The sequence below is a fragment of the Epinephelus lanceolatus genome, chromosome 13 (genome assembly GCF_041903045.1).
Source record: "Epinephelus lanceolatus isolate andai-2023 chromosome 13, ASM4190304v1, whole genome shotgun sequence".
NCBI classification, from domain to species: domain Eukaryota; kingdom Metazoa; phylum Chordata; class Actinopteri; order Perciformes; family Serranidae; genus Epinephelus; species Epinephelus lanceolatus.
This window is the reverse complement of record NC_135746.1, coordinates 18,913,944-18,931,594: the sequence shown is the minus strand read 5'-3', so window position 1 is coordinate 18,931,594 and position 17,651 is coordinate 18,913,944. Positions and strand designations below refer to the sequence as shown.

The 17,651-nt window shown below is 42.9% G+C and overlaps 1 protein-coding gene across 2 annotated transcripts in view; it reads right to left on the bottom strand.

Moving 5' to 3' along the window:
- Window positions 1-1,070: 1,070 nt before the first annotated feature.
- Window positions 1,071-17,651, bottom strand: part of akap12b (A kinase (PRKA) anchor protein 12b) — a 63,245-nt gene continuing 46,664 nt past the window's right edge. The window contains exons 1-3 of one of the 2 annotated variants that reach the window (XM_078173828.1): window positions 11,969-12,225; window positions 3,935-8,167; window positions 1,071-2,131 (exon numbers count right to left, since the gene is read on the bottom strand). In XM_078173828.1, the coding sequence (XP_078029954.1) occupies window positions 3,939-8,167; window positions 11,969-11,993 (4,254 nt within the window). In that variant the 5' untranslated portion in view covers window positions 11,994-12,225 and the 3' untranslated portion in view covers window positions 1,071-2,131; window positions 3,935-3,938. Of the gene's footprint in view, window positions 2,132-3,934; window positions 8,168-11,968; window positions 12,226-17,651 lie in introns of those variants that run through there. The other variant, XM_033649256.2, reaches the window with a different exon arrangement.

The following is a 17,651-nucleotide window of genomic DNA, read 5'->3' as shown; positions in this document are numbered from 1 at the left end:
ATTTTTAAGTACATACAGTAGGTATACAATCTGTACAAATGTTAACAGGTTCACAGTTAAGTGTGTTACAAAAAGCAGGGAGGACTAAAGTGGGCAGGTGCCCCAACTAAATGCTTTACATTTTGCAACAATAACAAAAGTCTTTAGCTCACTTTGTCTTAGTTTAATCCTGTATCTTTTACATAAAAGCTGAGTGAAATGTGAGCCTCTAGAGATGCTCGTGTCAAGTTATAATCAGTGGAAGCACTAACAGCTAACTCTCGAGAGCTGAATGACTGACACAGTGCAAGTTTGCCAAATTTGGTAGGACGTCAGCAATTACCAGTGTGACCCACAGTCACACGTTCGCTTTGGTGGATAAAACTGGACCCCCAGGAATGTTTTAGATATTCCTCCACCCTAAAACATCTCCCACTTTGCCAATGACCTCGCAAAATAAGCCCTGACCTCATAACTTAGGTTTGATGCATGACTCAAAGCAGCTGAGTAGGAATTTAATTGGATGCAACTGATGTCTCATCCTGTGAGCAATGGAAAAACCATGACTCCCTGATTGATCCTAACTCAATTTGGTTTTCAAATTAAGAGCAAAATGAGATTTTTTTTTTCCCCTGGTACCATGCAGACCGTGTCTGTTCCTCTCTAAATCCCAGTGCCAGTTTAATGAGCCTGAGCCATCGTGCTAGGCGAAGAACACGACATGGGAGCAGGTACCATAAGACTGGACTTAACATTTTCATACTTTATCACCCTGAACATGCAGTTGAAGCCAAAATGACACCAATGACTGAAGATTAAGGGTGCACTACTTTTTGTAGGCAACAGAGGGCATCAACATACTGCCTTTGCATCAGGACATATAAATATAGCATAGTAAGGAAGGTGTTAAACTACAAAATTGCTACACACAAATAAAACATATAGTATGTCACACAGTAATTCAGAAACACGGCCATTAAACACTGATATGCTTTGTGTTTCTTACATGCACTTGTCTTACAGTGTCATAAAGTAGCCTATGTATCCTGTGCATGTCACTGTTCACCAAATACCTCTGCCACATGATCAAATGAGGGTGTTAAAATAGTACTTTATTTTATTATTACATGAAACAATGTGTAACAATATCTTTTTCACAGTAAATCAGGCAGTGATTGTTTGTCTTATCTACACAAAGCTTATGAAGTTATTTTGTTGGGATGCAGAGTGAGAACACATTGTGACAAGATAATGTGTCAAAAGCATTTCTGGTAGTGATCATCATACTGTCTGCCCTCTTGGGTGTTTTCTTCAGTCAGTGTTATCACTTACTGTCAGTGGAATCACACTTGTACCATGGTTTAGTTGAAATAATTATTGAATATGACTATAAAAAGCTGTGATACACCGGTCACTGAAATGCACAATTGTTTTGGTAAATATTACAAGACACTGTTCAGACATTTCTCTGCATCAACTGTGAAATTTACTGTCATAATGTTGCTCCAAAGAATACCTGATGTATCACAGCTTAATGTGGGAATTTAAAAACAACAAGGCAACAATGTACAAACAAAAAAGGGAAAAAAAGACTTAAGGGTGAATTAAAGAATACTCAAGATATAAATACAATATACAAGATAATAATCCTCCATCTCTTCACCGTCTGACACCATCTCACTCTCCCTACTATACACATACAAACACACGCGCACACACACGGACAGATTCGCACTCAACCAACTTGCAGACACTCATCTTATGCAGCAAGGGCAATGAAAAGCCACGGAGACACTGAACATACATCACACTGATTACAAGCCAGGTGGGATGCTTCTGAGGCACAGGACATGCTTTAGTGTGTGCGTGTATGAGAGTGAGTGAGTGGGTGAGGATATGGCGGTGGGGACGTCACATTGTGGTGACAGGGGCTGCAGGATGGGGGGGTTGGAGTACAGGTGGAAGGGGAGGTGGAGAGAATGGCGGAGCTGTTGCTCAGTCACTCAGTCTGTCTGGGCAGGATGGGTGGAGCCCAGTCTCAGTGTATTACCACCGAGCAGCCTCTTTCTTTCTCTCGATCTCTCTCTCTCCCTCATCACTCACTTCCTGGTCCAGACAGTGCGTCTCCCAGGCTTCAGTCTTGTATCTTCAGCTGTGGTGATGAAGAACAAAAACAAGATATTAGGGACAAGAAAATACTGCATCTTTTCTTCTCTGGAAAAAGAAACCATCTGAGACCCAGATTACATTTGGAAACATCTTTGTCCCTCGGTGTGATATGTTTTAGGACCAGAATATCATAACAGCTGAAATTTAATGTGATGTAATCCTTCCAGGGACAGAGGATGTGACAAGGGAATGAAACATTGGTTAATGTTTTTATTGCAAGGCTTTCACTTCCTGTTTCAAAAACTGATTGAAGGCAACATACTGTTACATACATACATATTCAAAGGAATGAAAACATGGAATTGTTTGCCATCCGACATTGCACAATTAACAAGTAAAAGTAGTTTTTAGTGGTACTACTATTATTTTTGAGCTGTATCTACACATACTGTAGTTCATTGCTGTAGTTATTGTCATTAATAGTTTTATTGTTGATTTAATTGCTTTTTTGGGTTTATTTTAATTTTACTTTGCACTTTGCCTGTTTTCTCTTTCTTTTTAGTTCTCTTATGCCTTGAATTTTGAATTAAATATTTATTTTACACTATGATGTAATATTTATGTGTGTGGAAGCACAGTTGCTAACTTTGTAGTGGCTAACAGAATATTGTATATGGCAGTCTCAATGAATCTGGAAAGACAATTAATATATATATTATATTATATTATATATTTTCAAGCTGGCATACTCAGTCTGATTTACCAGTGACACACATATTGATGATGATTTTATTATGATAATTTTTACTGAATATTTATAATATTTATAATAGGATTTTTGTCTAGTCATATTTTTTAAAATCTTTATTGTACATTTACGGAATTGTTATGTTTTATGATCTATGGATACATTGCTATTTTACTGTGTCTTGTAAAGTGTGCTTAATTCTCCTGCAATATTTTCTATCTCCCCCTTTGTCAATTTCAGTCTTTGGTTTTTCTCTTTTACGGTTTGATTTTACCACCATGTTTCAAGGTTTGTTTAAATGACTCATCACCCACTGTGTGAGAGGGCTGCTGTACCACTGCTGCTCTTAATCCGCTGTAATTCATCAAACTCCTCCATTTCTATCCCTCTCCAGACGTTCCCCTGCTGCAGAGCTACATGGCTGCTTAATAAATATTAAAGTGAACTACGCCCAGTTTCTCCCTCCTCCTCGTCCCCCTCATATCTTCCAGATAACATCAGTGTGTCGCTAAAACATCGTTGCACATTAAAAATGCACTATCCTTTATATATTAAAGACATAACTCAGCTAAAATAACTGAAAAGTATAACTCCAGCTCTTTGAGGCTTTGTAATCAAATCTAACAAATACTCCAACATGGTTTCTTGACTCCATGCTGAGCCTGTGATAGAGGGAAAACAGGAGGAGGGAGCGGAGGAATCATAATCAGTCTTTCAGCACAAGTTCATCTGCCCCTCACACACCGCTTCCCTTTAAGACCCCAGCCTACAAAGAAGGGGTCAACGGCGGCATTCCTGCTTTGATATCAAAGGTCCCCTGGTTACTCATACCCCGAACAAAAGCTTTTTCATCTGGTCAGTGGGCAAATCCCCTCCCCTGCTCCCTAATAAAAGTAGGGCCCATTGATGTTTCAAAAAAGCCACTATGAGAAGATTGTTTGATAGGCCAACAAAGGAATTTTAGGAATAACTACCTTTTTTACTGTTCTGTCGCTGATTTGTCAATACTGAAAAAAACACTACTTTAATTTAGGATTACCTGCGTCTTGATTTATATAAAACAGTTATCATGAACATTCAATATCAAAGTAAGATCACCTGCTCATGATGCTGCTGTGATCTCTGTGGACACAGGCTCAATCTCCTTCACAGCCTCCTCGATCACCTCGATCACCTGTGCCATCACTTCTGCACACTTTCCTGATGGTGCTTCTGCCTTCTCCTCCTCTGTGACTTGGCTGGGAGCGGGAACCTCTGCTGAGGTTGTGGCTTGAGCTTCTTCTGACACCGTTGAGAGCTTCTTTCCGGCACTCTCAGCTTTTACTTTTACGCTGGTGTCTTCAGCCACAGGGCTGTTGCTGTCGAACTCCTCCACAGCCTCTTCCTCCACCGACAGTTCCTCCACTTGGGCCGTCTGCAGGACCACTTGGACCGGCATGTGAATCTCAAGCACTTTCTGCTCTGAAGGGGCCTCTGTCTTTGCTTCCTCCGATTGTGGTTTGACTTCCTCGGCTGCTTCTTTAACATCTGGTTCCTGAACCTCTGCTTCTTCTTTGCTCTGTTCCTCCTTGACCTCCTCTTGACTCTCCTCCTTTAACTCCTCCACTTCTTCCACTACGACAGTCTCTTCACTTACTTTTACTTCCACAGCTTTCTTTAACCCTTCTTCTGGTTTCTTCTCCTCCTCCACAGGGGCATCAAGACTCTCTGTGACCTCCACTGGGATTGAGTCAATAACCTCGACGGCGACTCTGAGCAGCTGAGGTGACTTTGGTGCTGGTGTTTCACAGATGACAGCAACAGGGGTCTCAGAGATAACAGGGGTCTCTGTTGTGATCTCTTCCTCTGTTGTTGCTACAGCCTGGACAGGTGTTGGTGTGCTGGGTTCAGGTGCCTCCTTTGAAACTTTATCCATGGCATCCAAAATGACAGATTGGGCAATGACCATACTTTCAGCCTCAATTTCACTGGTCTGCTGGACGTCTTCCTTGATTTCCTCAATCTTCTCGCTGACCTGCTCTGTCCCTTCACTGATCTCTGACTCTGTCTGTGCGGTAGTTGCCTCCACATTCTCTTCAGCTGCACCCTCCTCCTTGGTTTCCTGCACCTGGACTGATTCATCACCAACTGGCTCTGGTGCATTTTCCATGCTCACTATGTCTGATGTTACCGCACTGACTGGAGCCTCGAGAACTATTGATTCAGTGATAACAGGACCCTCCTCACTTGGTACAGCTTCTGGCACAGTCTCCTCTGTGATGCTGGCTTTTGTGATTTCACATATGGTGGAGGATGTATCTTCAGTCACATACTGAATAACCTCTTCAGCAGTATTGTCTTCAGTGGCAGCAAGTTGCTCCAGGTCCATTTTCACTTCCTTGGTCTCTACAGTTGGCTCATTGACTTCTATGCTCTGTGTACAAACAGCTGTTTCAGATGTTGGTACGATGGGATCGACTATAACAGCTTTAGGAGAGTTCTCACTAGTGGTGGTAGTCTGAATGATTTCACTTTCCTCAAGAACAGTGCTGACAATTCCAACCTGCTCAATCTTGGGTTCATAGCTCTGAGTGGCTACTTGAGCCTCTGACGTTTCGCCTGATGAACTCTCAACAGCAGGCTCAAGCTTGGCGATTTCTATTTGGTGCACTTGGGCACTGAGCACTGCATCTTCAGTAACTGCGACTTCCTCTGTACGTGCTGGCTTCTCTTCCACTGACACCTCTCTGCCTACAGCATCATGGATCACGGCCACAGGCTCTATGATGGGCATTGCAGGTTTCTCCAGAGCTACTTTGGCAATCTCCTTGGTTCCTAGGCCAGTGCAGATAGCCATGGCCTCGTCATGAGTGTGTGGCTCCAGGATGGTGTTTATCTTGGACTCTGCACTCTCAGTTGGTGGTTCATACTCTATTTTTTCAGAAGCTGCCTCTATTGGTACATCTTCAGTGGTCACACCTGTCTGGGGTGGAATTTCGTTGATTTGGGCCTCAATGCCCTCAATAACCTCCTCAGCGCTCTCTGGCTTGGGTCCCTGAGGAACAGGAGTTGTTTCTGCAGATGGAGCTGGAGCAACAGGCATCACCTCAGCTGTGGACAATCTGCGCCCTGTGTGCCCTGCAGATTTTGGAGACAGACTATCCTTGTCCTCGGTTTCATCCTCTGCAATGTCAGTGTCCACAGACTTTGGAGTGGCAACATTTTCAGCCTCCTCTGGAATGTCACTCAGCTGATCGTGTATATCTTCACCATCTTCGATATTGGCTGGGATCCATGAAGGGGCTCTATCTTCAGAGGTCACTTTAATCTGGATTTCAACAGGTGCTACTGGTGCTTCTGGTTCAGCAGCTTCAACTTTGTCATCATACTCTGAGAGAGGAACCACAGCTGGGGTGTCAGAGTCCTCCTCACCTGAGCCCTGTTCAGTGGAGGCTTGTTTATCAGCCTTCTTCTTTCTGCGTCCAGGGAAAAGCTTCCTCAAAGAGAACGACGACTCATCTTTAGGTGCCTCACTGTCTGACTGGACTTGTTCTGTAGTCTCCTCTGGCTTTTCCTCAGCTTTGGTCTTATTTTTTGACATTACCATGCGTTTCAGTGTGTCCCAGGTGGACTCTCTCTCAGGGGAGGAAGCAATCTCTCCATCACTATCTGTGGTTTGGGAACTGACAATGGCAGCCTCAGTTTTGCCCTCTTGCTCCCCTTCTACTGCTGCCGCTTCCTCCTCAACCTTTGTCTCTTCATCGTCAGAATCAGAGGTCTTCCTGGTCCTCTTTTTGGGTCCACCCATACACATAAGAGCTTCCCAGGAGACAGAGGTGTCCATTTTCTTTTTGGGCTCCTCGGTGCTGCTCACCAGTTTCTCGGTTGTTTCAGTCTTTGGCTCTTCCTCAGTTGGTTTATCCTCCTTAGTCTCCTCGTCAACACTCTTATCTGCTAATGCAGCACTCTCAGAAGAGGACAGGGTGGCTGACTTTGCTTGTTTCTCACCTGTGGCTTCATCTTCACTCTCAGAAGACCTTTTTACACGCTTCTTGGGTGTTACTAGTTTCTTGAAGGAAGACCATGCAATGATACCCTCTTTTTTCTTCTCTCCATCAGAGGCAACTTCACCATCAGTCTCCTGACTCGACTCATTCTGGGTCACCTCGACAGCAATAACATGCTCTCCTGACTCCTCAGGCGATGGTGGTCCACTGTCAGCTTTTGGAGCCTCTGCTGACTCAGTGGAGGATTGAAGCTGCTCAGCCTCCCGCTCCCCAGACTCTGTGAGCTTCGTCTCAGTTTCTTTCTTGGTCTTCTGTTTCTTAGTTGAGAGCTTCTTCAAGCCAGCTCCAGTGAAAAGCTTCTTCAGGGGGCTTCCCTGGGGCTTAGCCTTCTCCTGTGATGAAAGCTGCTCAGCTTCAGAAGTCACCTCTGCTGCAGGCTTCTCCTCCTCTGAACTAGGTTCAGCCTTATCCTCTTCTTGTTTGGTCTCATCAGTAGTTTCTGCAGCAGTGGATACAACAGTGATCTCTGGCTCTGGGGCAGTCTCTGATTTCACTTCCTCTGGGGTGGCTGGTGCCTCCGCCTCCTTAGTTTCTTGCTCTGCCTCAACCTTCTCCTCCTTTTCTTCAGCAGCAGCAGTTTCTTCGGTCTTAGCTGTCTCCTCCTCAGCAGCTGCCTCCTTCTCAGCAGCTGCCTCCTTCTCAGCAGCTGCCTCCTTCTCAGCAGCTGCCTCCTTGTCTTCCTCCTCTTTTGTCTTCTTGATGCTGGCTTTCTTTCTCAGGTTAGAGAAGAGTCCTCCACTGAAGAGCCTTCTGAAGGGGGACATGGTGCTCTCTCCTTCCTTCTCAGCTCCTTCCTCCTTGACTGCTTCATCAGTAGCTTCAGCTGCAGGGCCTTCAGCTGGGGCATCAGTGGTTTCAGCTTTGTCATCTTTACTGACTTCGGCCTCAGCAGTAGACACCTCTGTATCAGCCTCCTTTTCTTCCGTTGTGCTCTTCTCCTCAGCAGTGGTAGTCTCTTCCTCCTTTGTAGGTTTGTCAGTCCCGCTCACCTCCTCTTCTTCTTTATCTTTGACTGTCAGAAGCTTCACGGGATCTTTCTCCTCACTTTTGTCTTTCTTCAGTGTGAACTTAAAGCCCACAAAGCGGAAGATCTTCTTGAAGCCCACCTCGCTGGCTTCATCAGGTTTCTCCTCAGCTGCTTTCTCCTCAACAGCCGAGATGTCATTGGCATCAGGGGACTCCTTCTCCACTTTCTCGCCGTTCACTTGGGGAGCCACTTCACCCTGGATGGTGTCCATAGCCTCAGGAGCCTCCTCCTTCTGAGTCACACCATCTGGTTGGCCAACTGAAAAGACAAAAATAAGAAAGAACTTTGATAAGGATATTGATCAGTTTTTTTCAGTTTTACCATTTCTTCTGAAGGTCTTACTGTGCTGCACAGTGTTCCCATGTTATTTTTATAGAATGGAATCTTGATATCACTACTCAAAAGGAAAAAACTCATTAAAAAACAGGAGGATGTCTCAATTCCATCTGCATTTAATCAGAGACATTGTACAGAAAGTATTCGCTGAGACCCTGAACCCTTGAGCAGATTTTATCAAGCATATGACTACTTAATTGCGACTAGATTGCAATTTGGCCCAGCTAATCCTGCACTATGTAAACACGCCAAAAAATATTAAAGTTTAGGCCTTGAAACAAATAAAGTAATCCCCAAAGGGCGTTTCATGGAAAACATTGCACAATGAGAGTGATGTTTTTTGGCAAATTTTGGATTATTGTTTCAAAACACAGATACAAAACAGAACCTTGCAATGGTGTATAGTGTGAACTTTCTTTTGATGGTTTAGCTGGATGATTCTAATACTATGGGTAATTCCCTGGTAGGTACAAATGTAAGACAAATGTAGAGTCATCAGCTGTGATAAGAGACAAATACACACATGCAACACTACACACAATGTCTGCCTTTGCTCTGACAGAGGACGGCGTAGGGGGATGACGACCTGCCAGTGTTTTAAGCTTTCCTTAATTTTTTTCACTTCCTTTCTCCTCAGATCTCACCACAGTCTGGAAAACATAACATCTGATACCCCTGGACTCTCAAAACAAATCCCCAGGACTGTTAATGCCTGGCTATCAACTTACCTGATTACACACACTGGGGAACACAAAGCCACACATGCACTCTCTAAAACCAACACACTGTGGGAATTATTGCCTTTACGGATATGCAAGACGACAATGCAAAAAATAAAAATTGGATTCTGTTGTAAATAAATCTGAAAGTCGATTGTGTCTTTGTCTCACACAAAAATGTAAAGCTACGCGCCCACATCTGTCCACATCCTTTTCTAAAATTATAGGCATGAGGCTTCACTCAGTAGCACTGCATTCCTGGAATATTTTAGCTTTAAAATAGTAAAACTATTATTTCAAGACAATAAGGTAAAACCTCACCAAACACTGCAGCTTTTTGCACTAAATTTGTATGATAAAATAATTAAGTGCTTTCGTACACTAATGTTATTACTAAGGACACACCCGTGTATCTTATGTATAGATGTGACTTGAGAGGAATGTGAGCTATGCTGTTCACTCTGTGTTTGGGAACAGTATTTTAAGATGCTGTAAACATAATCTGAATTTAAATGCCAGGGGACTTTGAGAATTTGTTTTTCGGTTAAACCGTGTCTAGACTGCAGGATTCAAACCAAACAATACAAGCCTCTACTACTACTACTACTACCACCCCTCCTTAAAATAAAAAGTCCCAATCTCCTTGACCCAAATTCCACCACAGCAGGATGGATGGGGACCCACCCCCATGCCGAGGCACACACTCATGCAAACACAATAGCCCCCTAACCCTCTCTGGCCTCTGAAAATAAAGGAAGGGGGGGTGGTCAACTTTTTCTATTATCAAGACACACTGCAGCATGAGGGGGGAGTTTGCTGACTTTACCAAAATGGTGTAAACATGAATAAAGAATGGTAGGTGGTTTATAAAATACATCAGAACTGTCACATTGTAGTGGCTCTCTCTCAGGTAGGTGTTACTTTCATGGTACAGTCACAGCTGTTGAGCAAGCTAGTAAAACCAGGAAAACAACACATAAAACTAGTCTGTGTTTATCTAATACGAAACCTGAACACAAACACAAATTCAGCACAATTAGGCCTGAATAGCACAATCCCTGACAGTGTACACAATGCAAGTTCCTCTTAACAGTTTTTAATGAAGTTCCAGTGCAGTTAAGAGCCTTTGAATGAAGACGTGTGTGTATGTGTGTGTGTGTGTGTGTGTGGGAGGGGTCATGCTGTTAGTGAGCCAGACGAGGCCATGTGTATCTACATGGATAATAAAACAGGAACCATGTTGATTTAACAGACTACTGGCATCTCTCCTGTCTTTTTGATCTTCCGAGCCCAACTTTTCTTTTACTACACAGGCACACAACTGTTAACATCCGTAGACTGATTTGGTTTGTGTAGGGGGTTAATGTGTGGTGGAGGAGGGGGGCGGGTGTTTTGAATAACGACTGTACCAGAAAGAATGCGAGTGTGAGGGGTGAGGCTACAGGGGGCGAGGAGGGGACAGTTAGGAGATGAAGGGGATGGCGTTGGGGGGTAGGAGAGACAGGGGGTCTGCCCCGGGGCCAAAGCCCTAACTCACTTTAGAGGGTGTTGCATATGTCGGACACATACATTCATAGTCGAGATGCTTCTCTCGGCTGGAGACAGGCTTTGTTTATGTGCGAGTGTGAGAGCATGTGGTAAGGTGATGCTCTCATATTAAATATCATCGCAGCAGCCAAAAAACGATTGTTGTAAATCTACTCCAGTCTCCAGAGAGATCAGATAGTGTTTCTGTTGTGGCTGTTTCAGCACTTCTGTGGGTTTGTGTTGTCTGGGTGTGGTGGGGGGGTGGGGGGCAGCTATTCTTTCTACACACAATTTACAAACTTTGCCAAATGTATGCAAATCCTTCTTTTAATTATCATAGTCTGGAGTTGAAGCCCTTTAAACAATAGAAGTCAGTTAAAAAGAGGTCAAGCAGACACCCCCACACCCTCCCCCACCAGCACCCCATCTCTGTATCAAAGGTGTGGTCAGTGTGTCTTCAGGGGACCCAACACATCAGCAGGACTAACAAAACCCACTGTTGCAACAGCTTCCTTACAAACATCAAGTCTGATGTGAATTATCCCAAAGCAAATATGAAAAAAATAAACACAACTGTCCATCTATTTATATACTATGTATGTGCAGAAACCAAAACCTGGGGTCACCACAAAGCAAAACATTCCAACCCTGCTCCATTTCAACCATCACTCCCAGTTATAAGAACTGAAGAAGAATCAGTCTTGGCATGCAATTAATTTCATACGCCTCCCTCCCTACCCTCCGTGGCTAAGCTGAAAAACCCCACTGGGAATTAGGATCCTACTCTAATCTAATGAAATACTTCACGACGGGACAGAGGGAGCTGGCTTGGACGGGAATGTGAGCTAAAAGTAGCCTTTAAAAATGTTTCTATAAATGCATCTTCATACATTTCTATCTGGCAGCTGCCGGGGTGTGAAATTCTTTTCCTACTAGGAACTTTGGCGGTATAAAGGATGTATACTTCAGAGTTAATAGCACTCAGCAGCTGGCTTTGCACAGAGACAATACACTATGAAAGGTAGTTGATAAAAAAAGGTACACTATAAGGCTACTGACGGGGGAAGAAAAGGAGAGATGCTTTCTTATACACACTCTGTAAAGCTACAGGTGATAAAACTGTTAAATCAAAGTTAATGAAATACAAAAACAACAACATTGAAACATTATTTTACTGGATAAATGATGGGGCTATGCGTTGAGCAAGGCTAGACCATCACCCACCAAGCCAGAGCATCTACAAACCACTATGCTAAGTAACCACACCCTCAGGACGACAATGCCTTCAGCTATACTCACTCATGGAAGTAGAAACTACTGCTTTGGGTCTTAGGCATATCCCAAATAAATTACTTGTTTCACCTTATATATATTCAATTATATTGCTATTTCACTAGAAAGCAGCCACATTTTTAGAAAAGCTGAAATTTACTTGTAAATTTTTACAATGTTAAATTTACTGAATCCTTGTTCTTACCTGTTAAAGTTATTGTTCCAAGCATTGGTAGAGGTCCAAAAATCTTTCTACAATTTTTAAAAAAAAAATTACAGAAATAGAGGATTTAAAAAAATATTTCTATTTGCTCTATAGTTTTCCTTCAATTCTACACACACTCAGTAATATCTGCTTCTTGGCTCCGTCTTCACTCAGCCTGAGGGCAGAAGCTGTGTCTCTCTTTCTGTAGCTCTCCCTCTGTTCCAGTGCTTCTCAGCCAGTATGAGGAGAAAAGAGGGCTCCACACACATTTCAACAGACTGACACACATGTCATGTTAGGACCACCCCTGCCTCCCTCTTCCTCCCACCTCCGCTATCCTTTCTTCAGCTGTTCTGAATGACCCCCCCCTCCCCCACCTCATCCGCTCACTCTCCCCTCAGACCTCGCTATCCACCTGGGATGACTGGAGCTCATCATGTGATTTTTCAAGGAAGCATTTGTAACCCATCCCTGCAAGAAACAGCAACTATTGTATATGTTTGAACCACATATAACCCCCTCTCTTAGTTCATCATCCTGTTTCATACACAAACTCATACAGATTTTTTCTGGCAGAGGAGGTGGGGGGTCCAGAGTCTCTGTCTCTGGTCTTAATACCCATGTGTGTCTTTAAAAGGCACACTCTCACAGATTAAAACAAACAAACACCCACTGAAAAATTGAGTTAAGCACCCACCCCACCTTCCTTCCCCTCTATACTCCTCCCCTTTTCAGGAGGCAACCACGTTTTCCTCTGCATCTCATGGCTCATGTCATCAGTCACCAGTGGATGAATGTTGACAGAGGCAAACCAGAAGAATTTTAGGATTTTACTTTGGAATTTTTGGATTTTTCAGACCTTATTGAGTTCACAATCCCAAACCTTTGAAGCAAAATTGACAAAGTAGCAGATGTGTCAAATCCAGTCGCATGGCTTGGACTTGAGTCACAAATTTGCCAACTTTAGACTCGATTTCACAAAATAAAAGAAGACCTGTAACTCGACTTGGACTTTAACACCAAGGACTAGTGACATCGCTTCCACTTGAGCCTTTTGACCTGAAAATACTGATACCTTCACCCCAAGCCCAAAGATTATCATCTTTTTTTCTTTTTTAAAGTATACCATAGGTCAATTCATTTCCCTTAATTCCTTGACTAAGCTAACATTAGGGCTATTCACTCCCAAAAAATGACATTTAACTCTCCAGACCTCTGCAGAATTGTAAATCTTAGTTCACTCTACAGTTCCAAAACTCCCCAAACATATCCCTGTGTGAGGCAAAGTTCATACCAAGGGGGGACTAAATCCAAACCTAACATGAACGGGGGTGCCATCGAGTTGCCGCCTGCCCCCTGTGAATGTTAATAGGCCCCTCTCAATTACTCCAATGCAGACACATTTGATTCAGCTTTTGTCTAAGGGGGGGGAGAGAGACCAGAAGGAATGCAGATAAGTCCTCAGGTAAATACCAGCATAATCAGATCTGTCACACTTCGGCATTGTCCCAGAGGAATGTGTGAATTCCATCCAGAAGGTTCCCAAATGGGTGATAACAGCGGTAATCGAGTACCGTCTGAAAGCCCCGGAAAACTATCAGTACATTTTTTTGTGAGCATTTTTTTAAGGTTTTACCTCAAACTCTAAAATTTGATATTTTCTTCATTCCTACGGTGCAACTTAAAATCTATTCAAGTCAAAAAGGACAAAAAAGAGCTCAAAATGTAGGTAAAACGAATCATCTCACATCCTCTACATCAAACACTACTTCCTGTGAGTTTCTTCAGATCCATTGAATTGTAAGAGCCGTGATAACCAAGATCTATGCCTATGAATGGAAGGCTTCACGGTTTTAAACAGAGCAGGCGGAGTGAGAAAAGAGGAGTTGAGAGGGGAAGGAAAGTAAACAGCCACAAATCTAATAAGATATAATATTTTCAAGGGAAAGTAAAACATCACATGTAAAAAGGAGCAAACAAAGCTGTGCATGGCTAGTACATGTGCTCTTTCCTCTATTCTTAGAAACTAAGTTACATGTTCTGACTACATAACTTAATATAAGTCATGCATTAACAGGTAGCAGCAAGTTAAGAGTAAAATCCTGTGGTTATATAATGAAACGCCCTTTCATCTGATCACAGTCATTTACAAAGAATTTCATTCTGACGCACCAGTGAGGCTTGATGTTTTTGCATTGACTCATCTGGTGGGTATTTCACTATCTGTACTATACTACATAATGACCACTATGACATTACTGTATATTATGCTGAATGGACAGTGAGTCAGTCCAAAGGGAATGTTGAGTTTGATGAGAGTACCTCCGTTGGGTCAGCCCACATCTTCCTTTCCCCTCCCAACTTCCTTCAAATGACTCAGTGACATTCCTCGACTTCCATACATACTGAAAGATTTTAATTTAGGCATAGCCTCAGGCTAAAATGAGCTCTATGGGAAACACAGTCACACAGTGTTCATCTAGGAGTTAGAGGATAAGGCTGGTATCTATGAAATCTTTATTATCAACCAATGTATTGTCCTATGAGAATAATAACCAGCTCTGACTTAATCCTGCTTAAAAAAATATGTCTGTATGTTGCCCAGGCCTGGGTCCACATATGCCTCCATGCCACAGACCACCATCTAGACCCAAAACTTCATAAAACATAAAAAAAAGCCACATCTTCGCAATAGATGACACATTCCTTTATTTCTAAGAAGAGCTCTAAATATAAATTACTAGTGTAACTGTCCACATTCATGTCTGTTTTTCCTTCTCGTGTCTCCTTTTTTGATCTCAGTGCTAATTCGATTAACCATTTCAGCCCCACAGACCTGCTGTGGCCCAGTCACTACAAACTTATCTGCAGCCACACACTGTTCAGACCCACACAACTTTATTTTAGGGCGCATTCACATCAGGATCGTTGGGGGGACAAATGGGTGGGGAATGCTAAAAAATTTCACAACTTAATTTGGTTGGGTCCACTTTCACAGTTTTTAAAGCGGACCAAACCGCCTGGACAACATCACACAGTTACAACAGCTGCTTAACTGGGGATGGTATTGCCCGAAACAACCACTGACCAGGAAGAAGCAGGATGAAGAAGAAAACCCAGCTCATCAATTGGCCAGGACCAAAAACGGAAATCCATTCTGGATAGCCACAAGCAACTGCGATATATAGTCCTCTGACTATATATCAATAAGCGCCTGCACCTCCTCACTACTCCACGTCTGCCCGCAAGACATGAAAACTTTTTCTTTTTTACCTCTGCTTCTCCCAGTTCGCGCTGTTGGCTTTGTTTTTTTTTTCCACCCAAAATGCACTGCACTCTACGTCACTTCCTCTCTTTAGATTCGCTGGATAGTCTGTTTGCATTTCCCACTGTAAGCGAACCGCACCAGGGTTCTCTTGCAAGTGAACCGAGACCCCAAGTTTTCAAGCGGACCAGGGTTCACTCGTTTGGTCTGCACCAGAGTTCAAATGAGCGCTCACACCACTCCAAACGCACCAAACTATCCATGGAAGCGGACCAGGGTACGTTAAAAGCGGACCAAAAAAGTGCCAGTGTGAATGCGTCCTAAGAAAACCATGAAATATCCACCTTTGAGAAGCTGAAACCTAAGACTTTTTGATATTTTGCTTTAAGAAATCACCTACACAATCAATCGATTATCAAATGAGCTGTTTAGTCTCACATAGCCAGACCTATCTCACACTGACATCTGGAATTGGTCCATTTGATGGATTGGAGCGGCCATATAAAAAAAGTCTACAGACTGAATATTACCCTATTACCCTGATATCATATGGCTCTTAATCATGAGCCGAAACTGACTACATGATACTATCAGGCAGAATAAACAAAATGATTTTAACAAACTTGCAGCTACTTAAGAGGAAATAAAAAAAGGGAAAAAGTATCTTAATGGGTCACTTCAATTTTCCCTTTCATTAGATAACAAACAATTAAAATAGGTTTCCATGACAGCACTAAATGAATGGGAGTGTATTTTGTATTCAAACCTCAGTTAAGTAAGGATAATACAAGGCCAAGTCTGGGAGGGAGACGCCCCACATATCTGTGTAAATCAGAAAACGTGCCTGAGTTCAGGAATGTTTGAGGAGGGGTCTTCAATGGTCAGCGGGTGGGGGGGTTGGGGTGCTGGGCGGAGGGGCTTTATGTAGTCTGCAAAGAAGTGGATGACATCATCGGACAGCATAGAGGAAAACACCTCCTACTCTTCCAAGAACTGGATAGGATGATGTGAAATAATTGGAGGAAAGGGAAACGAGTGTGCTGCGAGTGTGTGAAACTGCCCGAGATCAGAGAGATTTCTCATTCAATACCTCTCCTTTCTTCTCCGTTTTTAAATTTAGTTTTGCTACTTTCACACTGTCTTTTTATCTCCTGATTCCACACACCAGTGCTCTTTAATCCTTCTCCCCTCTCCACCACTTTCCCCACTGTCTCCCTCTATCCTCTTGAGCCCCCATCCCACCCCTCCTCCCGGTTTCTGTGTGGGCCGGAGGGATGGATAAGAATGTCGGACAGGAAACGCAGTCATTTCTTGACCTCACTATTTCCTCTTCCTCTGGCCAGTTTCCTCGAGTTACACTTCATTCTGTATTCTTCACAGTCTGTCCAGTAACCTTTCCGCCTTTTCTTGCTGACATTATTTCTGTACTTACTGTGATGCAGCATGATCAGATAAACACTGTAGATGTGACGTCTCAAATTTGAGTGTTTCGTCACTACCTTTTGTTTAATTTTGCTGTACAACAATGAAGGATCATGTTTACAGCTTTCAGCATTGAGAGAGAAGGTGTTTATTCCATAAAGTCAATGTTATCTTGCACGCAAGTGGAGACAATTAAATTTGAGATCAAGTATGTGTTTTTCTGTTACTGTTAATCTTCCTAGTGGCCTAGTTCAAGCCCTACAACCTACGAGAAGCACTGTTATTTCAAATTTGGGGGAAGAGCAGCATTTTTTTCCAGACCGGTATGTTTAGCCAGTTTTACCATCTGTTATACTGGCATTCCTGAAATATCTGCACCAGGAATTTGGCGTTCCAGTTGTTGTTCATCATGTTGCATCATCTTGTCTTCTAGTACAGACTGAAATGTGAAAATGGGCAGTAGATCTAAAGAAGTCCCTCCTGCAGCTTGAAAAGGCCTTGGAAACTGTCCACATTTACAAACGAATGAAACAGTAAAGAGATGAATGAAAAGTACTTATCAGCTTGTCAACTTGCAGGTTTGACAAGAGCCATAGAGATGCGCGTTTGAAATGGTTGTGTGTGTTCAGAGGTAGTCAAGATGGAGGCTTTGTACTGAAGAGTAGAAACAGGCTGGTAGGAAACAAATTTGTTGTTGCTCAACCCAAAAAGTGGCTCATCTTGTTTTTGAGCCAACAAAGGGGGTTCCCACTCCCTGCCCAGCTGGATTTCATGAGAACTGTTCTTCACAATTGCTCTTATCCTCCACGCACTTCCTGGCTCCTTATCCATCTTCCTTACTTCAGTCTCATGCATGGCTCTGCTTAAAATTAAGAGCTCCATCAATGTGTGCTTCATCAAAATTCTAAAAAATCGTTCATCTTTACAAGTCATTTAATCTGAACTGAGTGTTTAAATCGAATTTTTCTTGTAACAGTCAGAGAACTTAATGGAGTG